The sequence below is a fragment of the Wolffia australiana genome, chromosome 20 (assembly GCF_029677425.1).
Source record: "Wolffia australiana isolate 7733 chromosome 20, ASM2967742v1".
Taxonomy (NCBI): domain Eukaryota; kingdom Viridiplantae; phylum Streptophyta; class Magnoliopsida; order Alismatales; family Araceae; genus Wolffia; species Wolffia australiana.
In genome coordinates this window covers 6,426,136-6,438,821 of record NC_135854.1, presented here as the reverse complement: position 1 = coordinate 6,438,821, position 12,686 = coordinate 6,426,136, and the positions used below count along the sequence as shown (strand labels likewise).

Sequence of the window (12,686 nt, the reverse complement as noted above, 5' to 3'; positions counted from 1 at the left end):
AAGGCAGATACCGAGTGGACAAATTAGGTATGCCACATCCCAAGTACTTCAAATCAATGAGCACAAATTAAAAGCAATCCAACGATATGGAAGCTGGACGCAAGCCAAGAGGTATGTTTTTCGCTTCCAAAATTTTAAATTATTGAACAAGTTAAAATTTCAATGCAAGAAATCGACTACTAATATACCATGTTCATCATGTTTTTATGTGGTCATTAGACACGATATACTTTATTTTAGATTCATTGAAAAATACGAATATATTTTCCAACTGTCATACATGATAGAATGGGAACTCCTAAAGATGAGACAGCTTATATTCCTCTGAAAGATGAGAAAGTGGGATAGGAGTGGAATATTCAAGGTCAATCATGAAGCTATAGATACAAGATCATCAATCCAGTAATACACACTCTGTAGCAGGGACAGCTAGAGTGTGCGTCTTAGTCTGGGGGCTTGCTATTTGAGGTACGTGAAAATGACCGGGGGAACCACGACTAGAAGGGGGAAAGAGGCTAATACAAAATAGTGAAGACCTTTGAAATGGAAAATGCCCATCAACATGAACGCGATAAACGCAATCAACATGGTGAATGCCCCAGAAATAAAGTCTCTTGAATAAGCAAGAACAAGCACAATATTGGAAGGGCAACATATCAATCATGGGAGAACTCAAAACTTCGAAAAAAAAAAAGAAGAGAAAAAGGAAAAACCAAAGCTCAAAATGAAGTTTATGCAGAAAAGTGGAATTCGCAAAGCAACTGATTATGGCGATTAAGCTCATGTCAAAGCTGAAAATAAGCCCCCACCCAAAAGTCAATGCTAACCCTCATCAAATGCACATCCTTAGATACCAAGTCAATGGACTGAGGAACAGATTCCTGCTGTAAACTGCTATAGTTTCTGTGTTGCTGTTTTTGAGAGTCAACTTCTATTAATTCTTGGTTAGCCTTGCGTATGTCCCCAAGTCACATGTCAATTCCTAACGAGGATATAAGCGTCATAATTGAAGGTGTTCTCATAGAGTATTGTGAAAAGAAAAGAAAATATAAAAATATTTTGCATGACCTCAATTTTATTTGAATGATTTTTATTTCACTTGAACCAGGAGCTCTAATACAAATCCTAACCCATATCCAAGTTTTTACTTGAGATGCATTTGTGCGTGCCATGGTGTGTTTTTTTTTCAGGTGCAGGTCAGTTATTCAGCAGAAACGATGGAGCTTCATCCTAGAGAAGAGCACTAGTCACCATGATTTGAAAATGCATATCTGAAGCAAACTGAAATACGAGGAAAACACATGGCATACTTCTGAAAATGCCTCCGAATACAGAGGATGAAAGCAAAAGTAAATCACGGTATAGAATGCTACATGCCAACATACATGATGAAGTGAAGACTCTAGATCCACAAGAGGAAAAAGAATTACTATGTTCATCATCGCCGACGACATTCATACGAGGACGTTTTGTCAATTTCAACCTTATGTACCTCCTCCATCGGATGAATAACACTCATATCAAAGGTGGTGGCCGAATGGGCAAAGAAATTTTGTAAAGTCACGTTTTATATCAATGAAATGTCAATATTGAAAAAAAAAAAAAAGATAGATAGATAGATAGATAGATATTGATAGAGGGTCGCCTTCTAAAACCCATCTCCACAACTGAGAGAGTAAGATGTGAGCCATCGCCCTCCATCCCCGTCATGCTGCGTCTCACCTCCTCCTCTTCCTCCTCCCCTCTCTTCTCCACCATCTCCAAATCCCTCTCTCTCTTCACCCACCGCCGCCTCGTCTCTTCCCCTCTTCTCCTCTCCCTCAAAGACGCCGCTCCCCGCAAAAAACCCACCAAAACCCACCTCCGCCGCCTCCATGGCGACCCCTCCCCGAACCCAATTCCCCCCCAAACCCCCCCTCCGCCCTCGCCTGCTCAGCCCTCTCGCAAGGCCATGCTCAAAGCCCGCCGCGAGTCCCCAGAAGGCATTCTCCGCCACAAGCTCGACATGTGCTCCCGCCGAGGCGATCTCCTTGAAGCCCTCCAGCTCTACGACGAGGCTAGGTCCCAATCCATCCCCCTCTCTCAACATCACTACAACGTCCTCCTCTACCTCTGCACTTCTTCTTCTCCTTCTTCCTCTTCTGGAGGAGAAGAAGAAGTAGCAAAATCTTCTCCTCGCTCGATTGAGACGATCAAACTCGGGTTGGAGAGAGGATTCGAGATATTTGAACAGATGGATCTCGACCGAGTGCCCCCAAATGAAGCGACTTTCACCAGCCTGGCGAGATTGGCCGCTGCGAAGCAAGACCCGGATCTCGCTTTCAAGGTTATCGATGAAATGTCCAAGTCGGGAATTCCCCCCAAATTGAGATCCTACGGGCCTGCTCTCTTCGGATTCTGCTCCAAGGGCGACCCGGAGTCGGCTTTCAAGGTAGAATCTCACATGGCTGAGTCTGGGGTGATTCCAGAGGAGGAAGAACTCGCTGCCCTTTTGAGAGTTAGCGCTGAATTTGGTAAAGAAGAGCAGGTCTACCGTCTTCTTCATCGATTGAGGGACATTGTGAGACAGGTTTCTGCGTCGACGGCTGAGATTGTTGAACAGTGGTTTGAATCTGAGGTTGCTGGGAGAGTGGGGAAGGAAGAGTGGGAAGAGGAGAAGGTGCAGGAGGGGATTGTAAATGGGGGTGGAGGGTGGCATGGGCTTGGTTGGCTTGGAACGGGGGATTGGTGTGTTGGGAGGACTGAGATTTCTGAAGAGGGTGTTTGTCAGCGGTGTGGGGAGAAGCTTGTTTCGATTGATATTGATCCGTTGGAGACTGAGAATTTTGCCAAGTCTCTGGCGAGTTTGGCTATGCAGCGTGAGGTCAAGGCTGACTTTAATCGATTCCAGGTCATTCCTCTCTCTCTCTCTCTCTCCATATATCTCTATCTATCTATTTCTGACGCAAATTGGCAGGGTAGTGTTTATTGTCCTTGGTTTTTTTCTCTGCATTTTATATTCATAAAGGAAGTCTGAACTTGATTATCTATAAGCAGAAATAGAGACCTTGGTCAACTGGCTTTTGCGTCATTTCTTGTGTTTTTTTATTGGTTTTTTTGGTTTATGTCCCTTGCTGGGTGTGTGGAGTATGGCTATGGTATGTTGATAAGATTCCCCTCAAGACTTACCAGTCGAAGAAGAGGAGAGCTGAAGTGTCCCCACGTGCGGAAGGATCCACACGTGAGAACGTTTGAAAAATACAAGGCGGGAGCCGTTCAAGACTCTATAAATAAGGTGGATGCGGGAAAGAATGGGACGGGAAGTATTCAGTTACAGCTAGCTCTTCTTGGAGATCCTCCGGGAGCAGAAGCGGCGCCCGATCCGGACGACCGCGGATTCGTCTTTTCTACCTCGAGCTATCCTGTACCGAACTCTCAATCTTCAACGACATCTCTATCGATTGGATTCTATTGCATTATTGCTCTTCCTCCGGGATCTTGATCTGTTTTTTTCGAGATTCTATCAAATCATCGAGAGGGAATCCTACGTCGACTACGGTGTTCTAACATTTCTGGTATCAGAGCCTTCTTTCTTGGATCGAAAGCTGCGAAGAAATCGGGATTGATTACATCTTATGCGAAGGCGTTGAGAACTCAACCACCGTAATTCCAAGATCATGGCTGATTTGGAAGAAAAGTTGGAAGCACTGGCGACTCGAGTGGAGGCCAACCAGAGTCGTGTTACAAACGTCCTTGAACACCTAATGCAAGAAGTGGCTTCTATGAGCGCGCAAATGAAGAATAAGGCGCCGATTACTGGGAATTCTGATTCTTATGAGGAGGTTCATCATCAACCCCTGGAGAGGAGAACCGATTTTGATTGCAGGTTCAAAAGAGGTGACCTACCAGTATTCAGCGGCTACCAACCAGAAGCTTGGTTAAAAACCGTTGAGCGGTTCTTCCGTCTACACCCCATGGCAGATCATGACAAGCTACATTTACTCGCTATTCACATGGATGATGCCGCCCGTACGTGGTTCATTCACACCGAAGAGAGTTTCGGTATGGCAACTTGGTTGGACTTCAAAAATCATTTTGAGGGAAGGTACGCTCTAGCAGTACACGTCTTACATCGTCAACTATTTGAAGTGCAACAGAGAACCTCAGTTAGTGCATATCGGACGGAATTTGAGGAAATTATAATCCAATTACCATTGGTGGCCCCAGAAATAAAAGAGAGTGCTTACCTCCGGGGACTATTTCCAGAAATTCGGACAGAGGTATTACGTTACAGGCCGTATGGATTGAGAGAAATTATGGATCTCTCTCTGCGTGCAGAGGCAGACCTGGGAACTCTATACAGAGCTTGTCAGTCCGTTCCACCATATGCAGAGTTTAATCAAGAAGTATCGGCAGTACCCAGAACCAACACCATATACCCTCCAAAGACAAACACCTATTCTTCTAATCAGGCGAAGGCACCCAATCACAATCCGACACCCCAGATATATCAAGGTCAGACCAGTCAAAGAATATCTCAGAACGACAGAGCTGGGCGGCGACGGAATGTGAGGATTACGGACTCAGAGTATCAGCAGAGAAAGGACAAAGGCCTATGTTATTATTGCAATGACAAATTTACACCAGGCCACTGGTGTAGGAGGAATTTAAATTTGATCTTGGTCAGAGAAGGAGATGAAAACGGGGGACCTATGGATCTTGTTGAAGAAGATGATCTCATGCAAACCGATGAGGATCCTATAACCGAGGGAGCATTATTTTTGGCAAGGGTAAATCTGAGGCAAGCTCAAAGACATTCGGCCACAGGGGCTCTCAAGCTTTGGGGATCCATTAAAGGATCAAGTGTAGTGGTATTGATCGATGGGGGAGCAACTCACAATTTCATTAACCCTGCTATTTTAAACTCCTTGGACATACCGATCACAGCAGGACCCAGATTTGACGTCCAACTCGGAGATGGGTATCTAAGATCCTCTCAAGGCGTATGCTTGAATGTGAATCTTTACTTGCAAGGACTGGATATCGTTCAAGACTTTTTTCCACTTTCTCTGGGCAGATTTGATGTGATTCTCGGGGTGCACTGGCTGAAAACTCTAGATTGGTTTTATTCCAATTATCGGTTACTAACACTCAAGTTATTGTGGAATAACAGAATATATACTTTACAGTCAGACCCTGAATTTCGACCATATGGAGAAACTACTAATTTGCATCCGCAAGAGCTGCTCCGGAACAAGCAACAATTCAGGAGACTCCATGCACTATGCGACCCAAATCAAACAATGGTACTTAATCTCCAACTCTCTCCTTTGATTTCCAATTATGAGTCGTTATACCCTGATGTTTTTGAAGCCAAGTTGAAACTACCACCTTCCAGAGTGGGAGACCACCAAATACACTTGATTCCAGGGTCAAAAACAGTCAACCTGCGCCCCTACCGATATTCCTATTTGCACAAAAATGAAATCGAGACACTTATTCAGGAAATGTTAGAAGCCCAGGTTATTCGGCATTCAGTCAGTTCTTTCTCTAGTCCAGCCCTATTAGTTAAGAAAAAAGATGGTGGGTGGAGGATTTGTATCAACTACAGAGCTTTGAACAAGATTACTATTCCAAACAGATTTCCAATTCCAATCGTGGAAGAATTACTAGAGGAATTACATGGTGCAACTATTTTTATTAAATTAGACCTTAAGTCTGGGTATTATCAAATTCGGATGTTCGAAAAAGACATTTACAAGACTGCTTTTAAAACGCACCAAGGGCATTACGAATTCCTAGTTATGCCTTTTGGACTCTCCACAGCCCCAGCTACATTTCAAGGACTTATGAACTCCATTTTTCATCTGTTTCTGAGAAAATTTGTGCTGGTATTTTTTGATGATATCCTCATATATTGCAAGTCTTTGGAAGAGCACGAAAGTCATCTTAAAATGGTGTTGAAAATGCTTCAAGATCACCAATTGAGTGTCAATTTAAAAAAATGCACCTTCCACAGAGACAAGATAGAATTTTTGGGGCACTGGGTGTCGGCGGCTGGGGTATCGACTGACGCAGAAAAGGTGGATGCTGTACAAAAATGGCCCACGCCTACCAATCTTAAGCAATTACGTGGATTTCTGGGGTTGACAAATTACTACAGAAGGTTTGTACGTCATTACTCTGCTATAGCCTTACCATTGACTGACTTATTGAAAAAGAATGCATTTAAGTGGGGGGATGAGGCAGCCAAGGCGTTTGCAGCTCTCAAGAAGTCTTTGGCTACAACACCAATTCTCAGCCTCCCTGATTTCTCAAAACCATTCACTGTAGAGAATGACGCATCAGGAGTAGGAGTGGGGGCGGTGCTTATTCAGGACTTCCACCCCATTGCCTATTTCAGCAAGTCTCTATCCTCGAGAGCTCAAGCCAAATCAACCTATGAAAGGGAATTAATGGCCGTTGTGTGGGCGGTGAATAAATGGAAGCATTATCTTTTTTTTAACAAGTTTAACATCTTGACAGACCAAGCATCTCTCAAATTTCTGAATGATCAGCAAGGCATACCTCAGCACTACCACAAGTGGATGTCCAAATTGTTGGGGTACAACTTTGAAATTAGATACAAAGCTGGCAAAAATAACACTGTAGCTGATGCCTTATCTCGTTCTATGGCAAGTATGTCTCTGCTCAATGTAACCATAACTCATTGGTTGGACAGGAAGCAACTAGAAAGTGAAATTGATCAAGATCCAGTACTGGCCAAAATTAAGAATTCCGTCATGATAAATGATGGACGGTTCCCAGGATATTCTCTCCACCAAAATCTACTGATATTCAAATCCAAGTTGGTTATTCCTAGTTCTTCTGCTTTAATTGACAAAGTGTTGTATGAACTGCATGATGCTAAGGTGGGAGGACTCGGAGGGTTCTTGAAGACCTACAAGCGTATATCTCGACAATTCTACTGGAAGGGAATGAAGAGCAAAATAAAGGCATATGTCTCCTCTTGTCACATTTGCCAAGCACATAAATCCTCCACACTGAATCCACCAGGGTTGCTGCAACCGTTGCCTATTCCAGAAAAAATTTGGGAGGACATATCCCTTGATTTCATTGAAGGCTTACCCACATCTCAGAAATTCAATTCTATTTTAGTGGTGGTGGATAGATTAAGTAAGTATGCCCATTTCATTCCCGTCAAACATCCATTTTCAGCTTATGACATAGCTGCAGTGTTTACCAAGGAGATTGTTCGACTCCACGGGATCCCCAGGTCCATTGTATCAGATAGGGGAAGCGTTTTTACAAGTAAATTCTGGAAAGAATTGCACAAGATCCAAGGTACAACCTTAAATCTCAGTTCTTCTTACCACCCAGAGACTGATGGGCAGACTGAAGTTACAAACAAAAGTCTAGAATGCTATTTGAGATGTTTCTCTTCAGAACAACCCAAACAATGGGTAGAATGGTTACCATGGGCTGAATATTGCTACAATACGTCCTTCCATTCAGCGATCAGAATGTCTCCATTTAAAATTGTATATGGTTGGGATCCCCCACATCTTTTAAAATATGGAAGTCCAGCGACTCCTCTGGACTCTTTAGATACCCTTTTACAGGAGAGGGACCGGATATTAACATTAATCAAGTCTCACTTGACCAAGGCACAACAGATTATGAAGTATCAGGCTGACAAGCATAGACGAGATGTGGAATTTCAAGAGGGGGATTGGGTTTATTTGAAGGTCCGACCATACCGTATGAGGTCTATAGCCCATAGACAGTGGGAAAAACTGTCACCTCGTTACTTTGGACCATATAAGGTTCTTCAAAAGATTGGGCACGTCGCTTATAGGCTGGAGCTTCCAGTTGACTGTCGTTTACGCCCTGTCTTCCACGTTTCTAAACTTAAGAAAGCTATTGGAAGTAATTCGGCTGTAATTGACATTCCGCCTAACTTGTCTGATACTTTGGAATGGCAGGTTTTCCCAGATTGCATCTTGTCTTACCGATTTAACCGAGACGGCATTCAAGTGCTAGTTAAATGGAAGAAATTGCCAAACTACGAGGCAACCTGGGAAGATGTAAATACCATCAAACCACAGTTTCCGAGCTTCCCAATTGGGGACCAATTGGTCTTCGGAGGGGGAAGTAATGATAAGATTCCCCTCAAGACTTACCAGTCGAAGAAGAGGAGAGCTGAAGTGTCCCCACGTGCGGAAGGATCCACACGTGAGAACGTTTGAAAAATACAAGGCGGGAGCCGTTCAAGACTCTATAAATAAGGCGGATGCGGGAAAGAAGGGGACGGGAACTATTCAGTTACAGCTAGCTCTTCTTGGAGATCCTCCGGGAGCAGAAGCGGCGCCCGATCCGGACGACCGCGGATTCGTCTTTTCTACCTCGAGCTATCCTGTACCGAACTCTCAATCTTCAACGACATCTCTATCGATTGGATTCTATTGCATTATTGCTCTTCCTCCGGGATCTTGATCTGTTTCTTTCGAGATTCTATCAAATCATCGAGAGGGAATCCTACGTCGACTACGGTGTTCTAACATATGTTTTAAGGAGAAAACAGAGACCCTGGTCAACTGGGTATTTTATGTTTTCTTGAAATTTTCTGTCTCTCTCTCTATATATATTTCTTGTTCATGAGACTAGTGGCTGAAGTTTGACCTTGGTTAGCTGTAAGGGAAAACAGAGATCCGGATCGAGGGGCTGTTGCTTATTTTTTCGGAATTTGTTTCTACATTTGTTTTTGTTTATGAAACTAGTTGGGTCGGTGAAGTTTTGGCCTTGGTTAGATGTATGGAAAAAATAGCGACCCTGGTCAACTGGGTCTCGCTTATTTTCCATAGATGTTTATTTTTATTTTTACTACACTTCGGGGTTGGTGAAGTTTGACCGTGATTAATTGTAAAGAAAAGCATAGACCCTGGTCAGCAGGGTATTCTTTATTTTCCCTTTTTTTTACGATTTTTGTTGATGGATTGATGAAATCTGACATTGATTGTCTTTAGGAGTGGCTTGACCGCAATGGACCGTTTGATGCCGTGATTGATGGTGCCAACGTGGGCCTCGCTAATCAGCACCACTTCAGCTTCTTCCAGGTGAATATTACATCTCTATTTCTAAACGAGATGGAGCTCTTTATATTCTTTTGGCTCAAATGTAAGTTGACTTCTGTGGTCAGTTGACTTCTGTCGTGAATGGAATGCGAAAACTCAGCCCCACAAGAAAGCCGCCGCTTGTTGTTCTGCATAGCCGGCGGGTGAAGGGTGGTCCAGCAGACAGCCCAAATAACAAGAAGCTTCTAGAGAGCTGGCGACGGAGTGGGGCCCTCTATGCCACGCCACCGGGATCTAATGATGACTGGTCAGCGTTTATTCTCTTGCCCACTTTTTATGTTTTTTTTAAAACTAATATTTCATCAGAAAACCCTTGAACATAATTGTTTTTCAACTTTCATTCTTTAAATCTCTCCATGTCCCCCATACCTCAGAGAAACAGATGCCTTGAGAGAGAGACAGAGAGAAAGAGTTTGATGGGGGAGAGAGAGAAACTGTCATTCAATGCAGTAGACATTCTGTCAGCTCTTGGATGATTGGAGGAGAGAATGAGAGGCAGGGCGTCAGGATTCCTCCTGCCACATTGAGAGAGAGGGAATGAGAATCTTAGAAAATAAGTGGATTTCCCGATGTCATTCATGTTCTATCTGCCTTAAATAGGGAGATAGACTTTTACACTTTTACACAAAACCCCCTGAGAAATTAGGGAAGACATCTTAACCCTACAGCCTAACACACTTTATATCGAAGTGTACTCTCCCTGTGCCTGTATTCAGCCACCAGGGGAAGAGGTAGAAAGTTGTTGATAGTGTGAGAGAAAAAATTGTTGTTGATAGGTGGCATTTGATGAAGCAAACATTTTATATGAAAGCTCGATACCCATAAAATATTCAACCCCTGGATAGAGGAAGATAGAAAGAGGTGGACAAGCGCTTGATGGTGGAGACATGTGATAAACATCCCTTGAGAACTTACCAAAAGGAGAAAAGAGAGATCGGGAACACGGCACGTGTGAGAAGATTTGAAATAAAGCGGGAAATGGAGCAACTCCAAAGAAGGTGGCGCAAGGCTATAAATAAGAAGGGGGTTCCTGGTAGAAGGGTATCAAGAAGTTAGTTCTAGTTCCAGAGCGACCAGAGATACTCCTCGCGCGGGTGCTGGACCAATCCGGACAGCACAGATCTCTCGTTCCAGGGAGATCCCTCAATCTTCTATTGCTGATTCTCATTCGTTCCCTACTTCTTCCGTTGATCTCTCATCTATTGTCTTACAAACATTTGGATCTTTGGAAATCCTTATCGTACCACTTCAATTGATTGAGATCACTGGTTTATGCATGGTCCTTTCTGAGTGACCTTCTCTTTGGCTCATATCAAATCCTCGCTGGATCTAATCCAATAAGATATACGAAGAGAGATTCTACAGTACCTTATCAACATGTTACATCTTAGCTCACACCCTATACCAGAGTTCCTAAGGAGAGGAAGCAAAAGATAGAGAGATGAGATAGATTGCACTGGAGATGTGATGTCTCTTAATGCACAGATACCAGCTGTGACAGATTATCTACCTTTGTGTCTCATTTTTCTCCAAATCAAAACCCTTTACTAATTTTATTGCAGTTGATTATATGTTGCAGGTACTGGCTTTATGCAGCTGTCAGTTGCAGATCTTTACTTGTCACAAACGATGAGATGAGAGATCATTTGTTTCAGCTTCTGGGCACCAGCTTCTTCCCACGATGGAAGGAGAAGCACCAGGTACTTTCTCTTCCTTTATTTCTCTCTTTTACTTGTCTTTCTATCTCTCATCCGCATAACCGTTATGTGTTTGTTTTTCTGAAGGTGAGGCTAAAGTTCTCGAGAGATGGGATGAGCTTCCGCATGCCGCCCCCTTACTCGATCGTCATTCAGGCGAGTCTACCATCATACTCATATTCTGTCTCCCTTATTCGCTCACTCTCTCTCTCTCTTTCATTCGCTAGATTACAAAACATGATCATTATGGCAGCGCTATGACACAATTAAGGAGGATTTAGGACAAAAAGATGATCATCTGACTTTCTTTTTTGCTCTTTCAGCATATCTCTTCCTCTCTTTTTCTACCTTTCATCCTCTCTCTTTCTAGATCTCTCTCTCTTCCTGCTGTTATATTCCGCTTGCTTTTCCTTTTCATTATCCCTCTCCATCTCTCTCCGTCTCTCTCTGTACCCCTTAAAATATCCTAGGAGGCAGCCAGGAGATTGTGGAGGGGCTGATTGGGATGAGAAAGCCAATCGGTATGGAAGGCTATCCCTGGAAGGTGCATAGGTGTGACCTGCACCATCATTGCACAAATGTATCCATCCATTTCTCAAGATATCATATCTTTATACTTCATTATTCAAGAATTTTTGATAGAGACCTACATCAAGGTCCCTATCATTGGTATCAGAACTTTGTTTAAAAAAAAAAAATCATTGGTATCAGAACTTCATATAATACTTACATTATTGTCCCTGATACCAATGATAGAGACCTTGATTTAGGTCTCTATCGAAGTGAAAGTTCTTGAAGGACAAATTGTAAAGATATGACATCTCGAGAACTGGATGGGTACATTTGAAAGCTGGCCCACGTTTATATATTTTCTATGGAGTGTATTCCGTGCTGATTGGCTAATCCAAATCAGGCCCTGCACACTCTCCTGGCTCTTTCATCTTCCCCTTTATTGCAATATCAGCCCTTAACAGTAACTTCTTCTTGCCCACTCCTTAAGGGGGAGGGGCTACAATATTTGGAAAGGAGGGAATCTTATCAGTTTCTTTTTCCCCTCTCTTTCCTTTGATAAAAAATATCATGATTAAGGTATTATTGCTTACTTAACAATGATTATTGATCTAACTGAATATTATATCTTGCATAAATTACTGCTCCGTTCTCTCTCTCTCTCTCTCTCAGTCTCTCTTCTAATAATGGCATTCATGGTTCTTCAGGAGTCAGCTGATGGTCGATGGCACGTGCCAACCCTAGAAGGTGATGACATAGATTCTCCCAGGCAGTGGGTCTGTGCTGCCAGGGCCTCTGTGCCCATCAAATCTCAAAGCCTCATGAACTCGTAGGTGATGTCAATCCGTGTGGGCTGGTCCCATTATAAAATGTGTAGAATTTTTAACTCCAAGATTGATCAAGTTTTGGAGAACAATATTGTCCCCATTTGTTGGCTCCTTTATAATATAATGGAATTTTTAACTCCAGCATGAGTTTTTCTCTTTATATTCTCTTCTATTGTGATACAATCCTTGTCGTCCATGAGCACAGGTGTCTCCAGCAGATTGATGGAAACCCTAGACGAGAATGTAGTTTCTGCTTGAACTATAGAAAACCCTACACTTTTTTTACTATCCAAGCCTGGTTTAAATACCAGGTTATAAGATACACGTATTGGGCCGATAGTTAGGCCCATTAGTCTAAAAACAGAAATATCAAATATAGAAAAACATGAGAAAAGGAAATAACAAAGAAGAGTAATAGTAAACAGGGCCAGTCCGGCTGACAATCCTAAACTAGTACTTGACCTCTAGGATTGATTTTTCTCTTCCATGTTATTGACTTTATTCTTGGATTAGCCCTAACCTAAGGTGGATGAAAAAAA

The 12,686-nt window shown here is 42.9% G+C and overlaps 2 protein-coding genes across 3 annotated transcripts; both read left to right on the top strand.

Annotated features, from left to right (window-relative positions):
• Positions 1–1,641: 1,641 nt before the first annotated feature.
• On the top strand, positions 1,642–12,307 carry PRORP1 (proteinaceous RNase P 1). Of its 2 annotated transcripts, XM_078591059.1 has the most exons (6): positions 1,643–2,890; positions 9,006–9,095; positions 9,179–9,360; positions 10,693–10,813; positions 10,898–10,966; positions 12,028–12,307. In XM_078591059.1, the coding sequence occupies exons 1-6, from the start codon at positions 1,709–1,711 to the stop codon at positions 12,151–12,153; spliced, it is 1,770 nt and encodes a 589-aa protein (XP_078447185.1). In that variant the 5' UTR covers positions 1,643–1,708; the 3' UTR covers positions 12,154–12,307. The 2 variants fall into 2 exon arrangements, with proteins under 2 accessions (XP_078447186.1, XP_078447185.1); XM_078591060.1 differs by lacking the exons at positions 10,898–10,966; positions 12,028–12,307 and having other exon boundaries at positions 1,642–2,890; positions 10,676–10,813.
• Positions 2,908–8,991, top strand: LOC144716044 (uncharacterized). Its single transcript, XM_078591058.1, has 2 exons — positions 2,908–5,285; positions 7,965–8,991. The coding sequence occupies exons 1-2, from the start codon at positions 3,657–3,659 to the stop codon at positions 8,226–8,228; spliced, it is 1,893 nt and encodes a 630-aa protein (XP_078447184.1). The 5' UTR covers positions 2,908–3,656; the 3' UTR covers positions 8,229–8,991.
• Positions 12,308–12,686: the final 379 nt, after the last annotated feature.

What these genes read in the sequence shown, in the direction of transcription:
- PRORP1 (XM_078591059.1), top strand. Translation starts at nt 1,709, where the DNA reads ATGCTGCGTCTCACCTCCTCCTCTTCCTCCTCCCCTCTCTTCTCCACC. An exon ending in ACCACTTCAGCTTCTTCCAG is followed by an intron (nt 9,096 to 9,178) that starts GTGAATATTACA and finishes TTCTGTGGTCAG; the next exon opens with TTGACTTCTGTCGTGAATGG. An exon ending in CCGGGATCTAATGATGACTG is followed by an intron (nt 9,361 to 10,692) that starts GTCAGCGTTTAT and finishes TATATGTTGCAG; the next exon opens with GTACTGGCTTTATGCAGCTG.
- LOC144716044 (XM_078591058.1), top strand. Translation starts at nt 3,657, where the DNA reads ATGGCTGATTTGGAAGAAAAGTTGGAAGCACTGGCGACTCGAGTGGAG. An exon ending in GCGACCCAAATCAAACAATG is followed by an intron (nt 5,286 to 7,964) that starts GTACTTAATCTC and finishes TTGGAATGGCAG; the next exon opens with GTTTTCCCAGATTGCATCTT.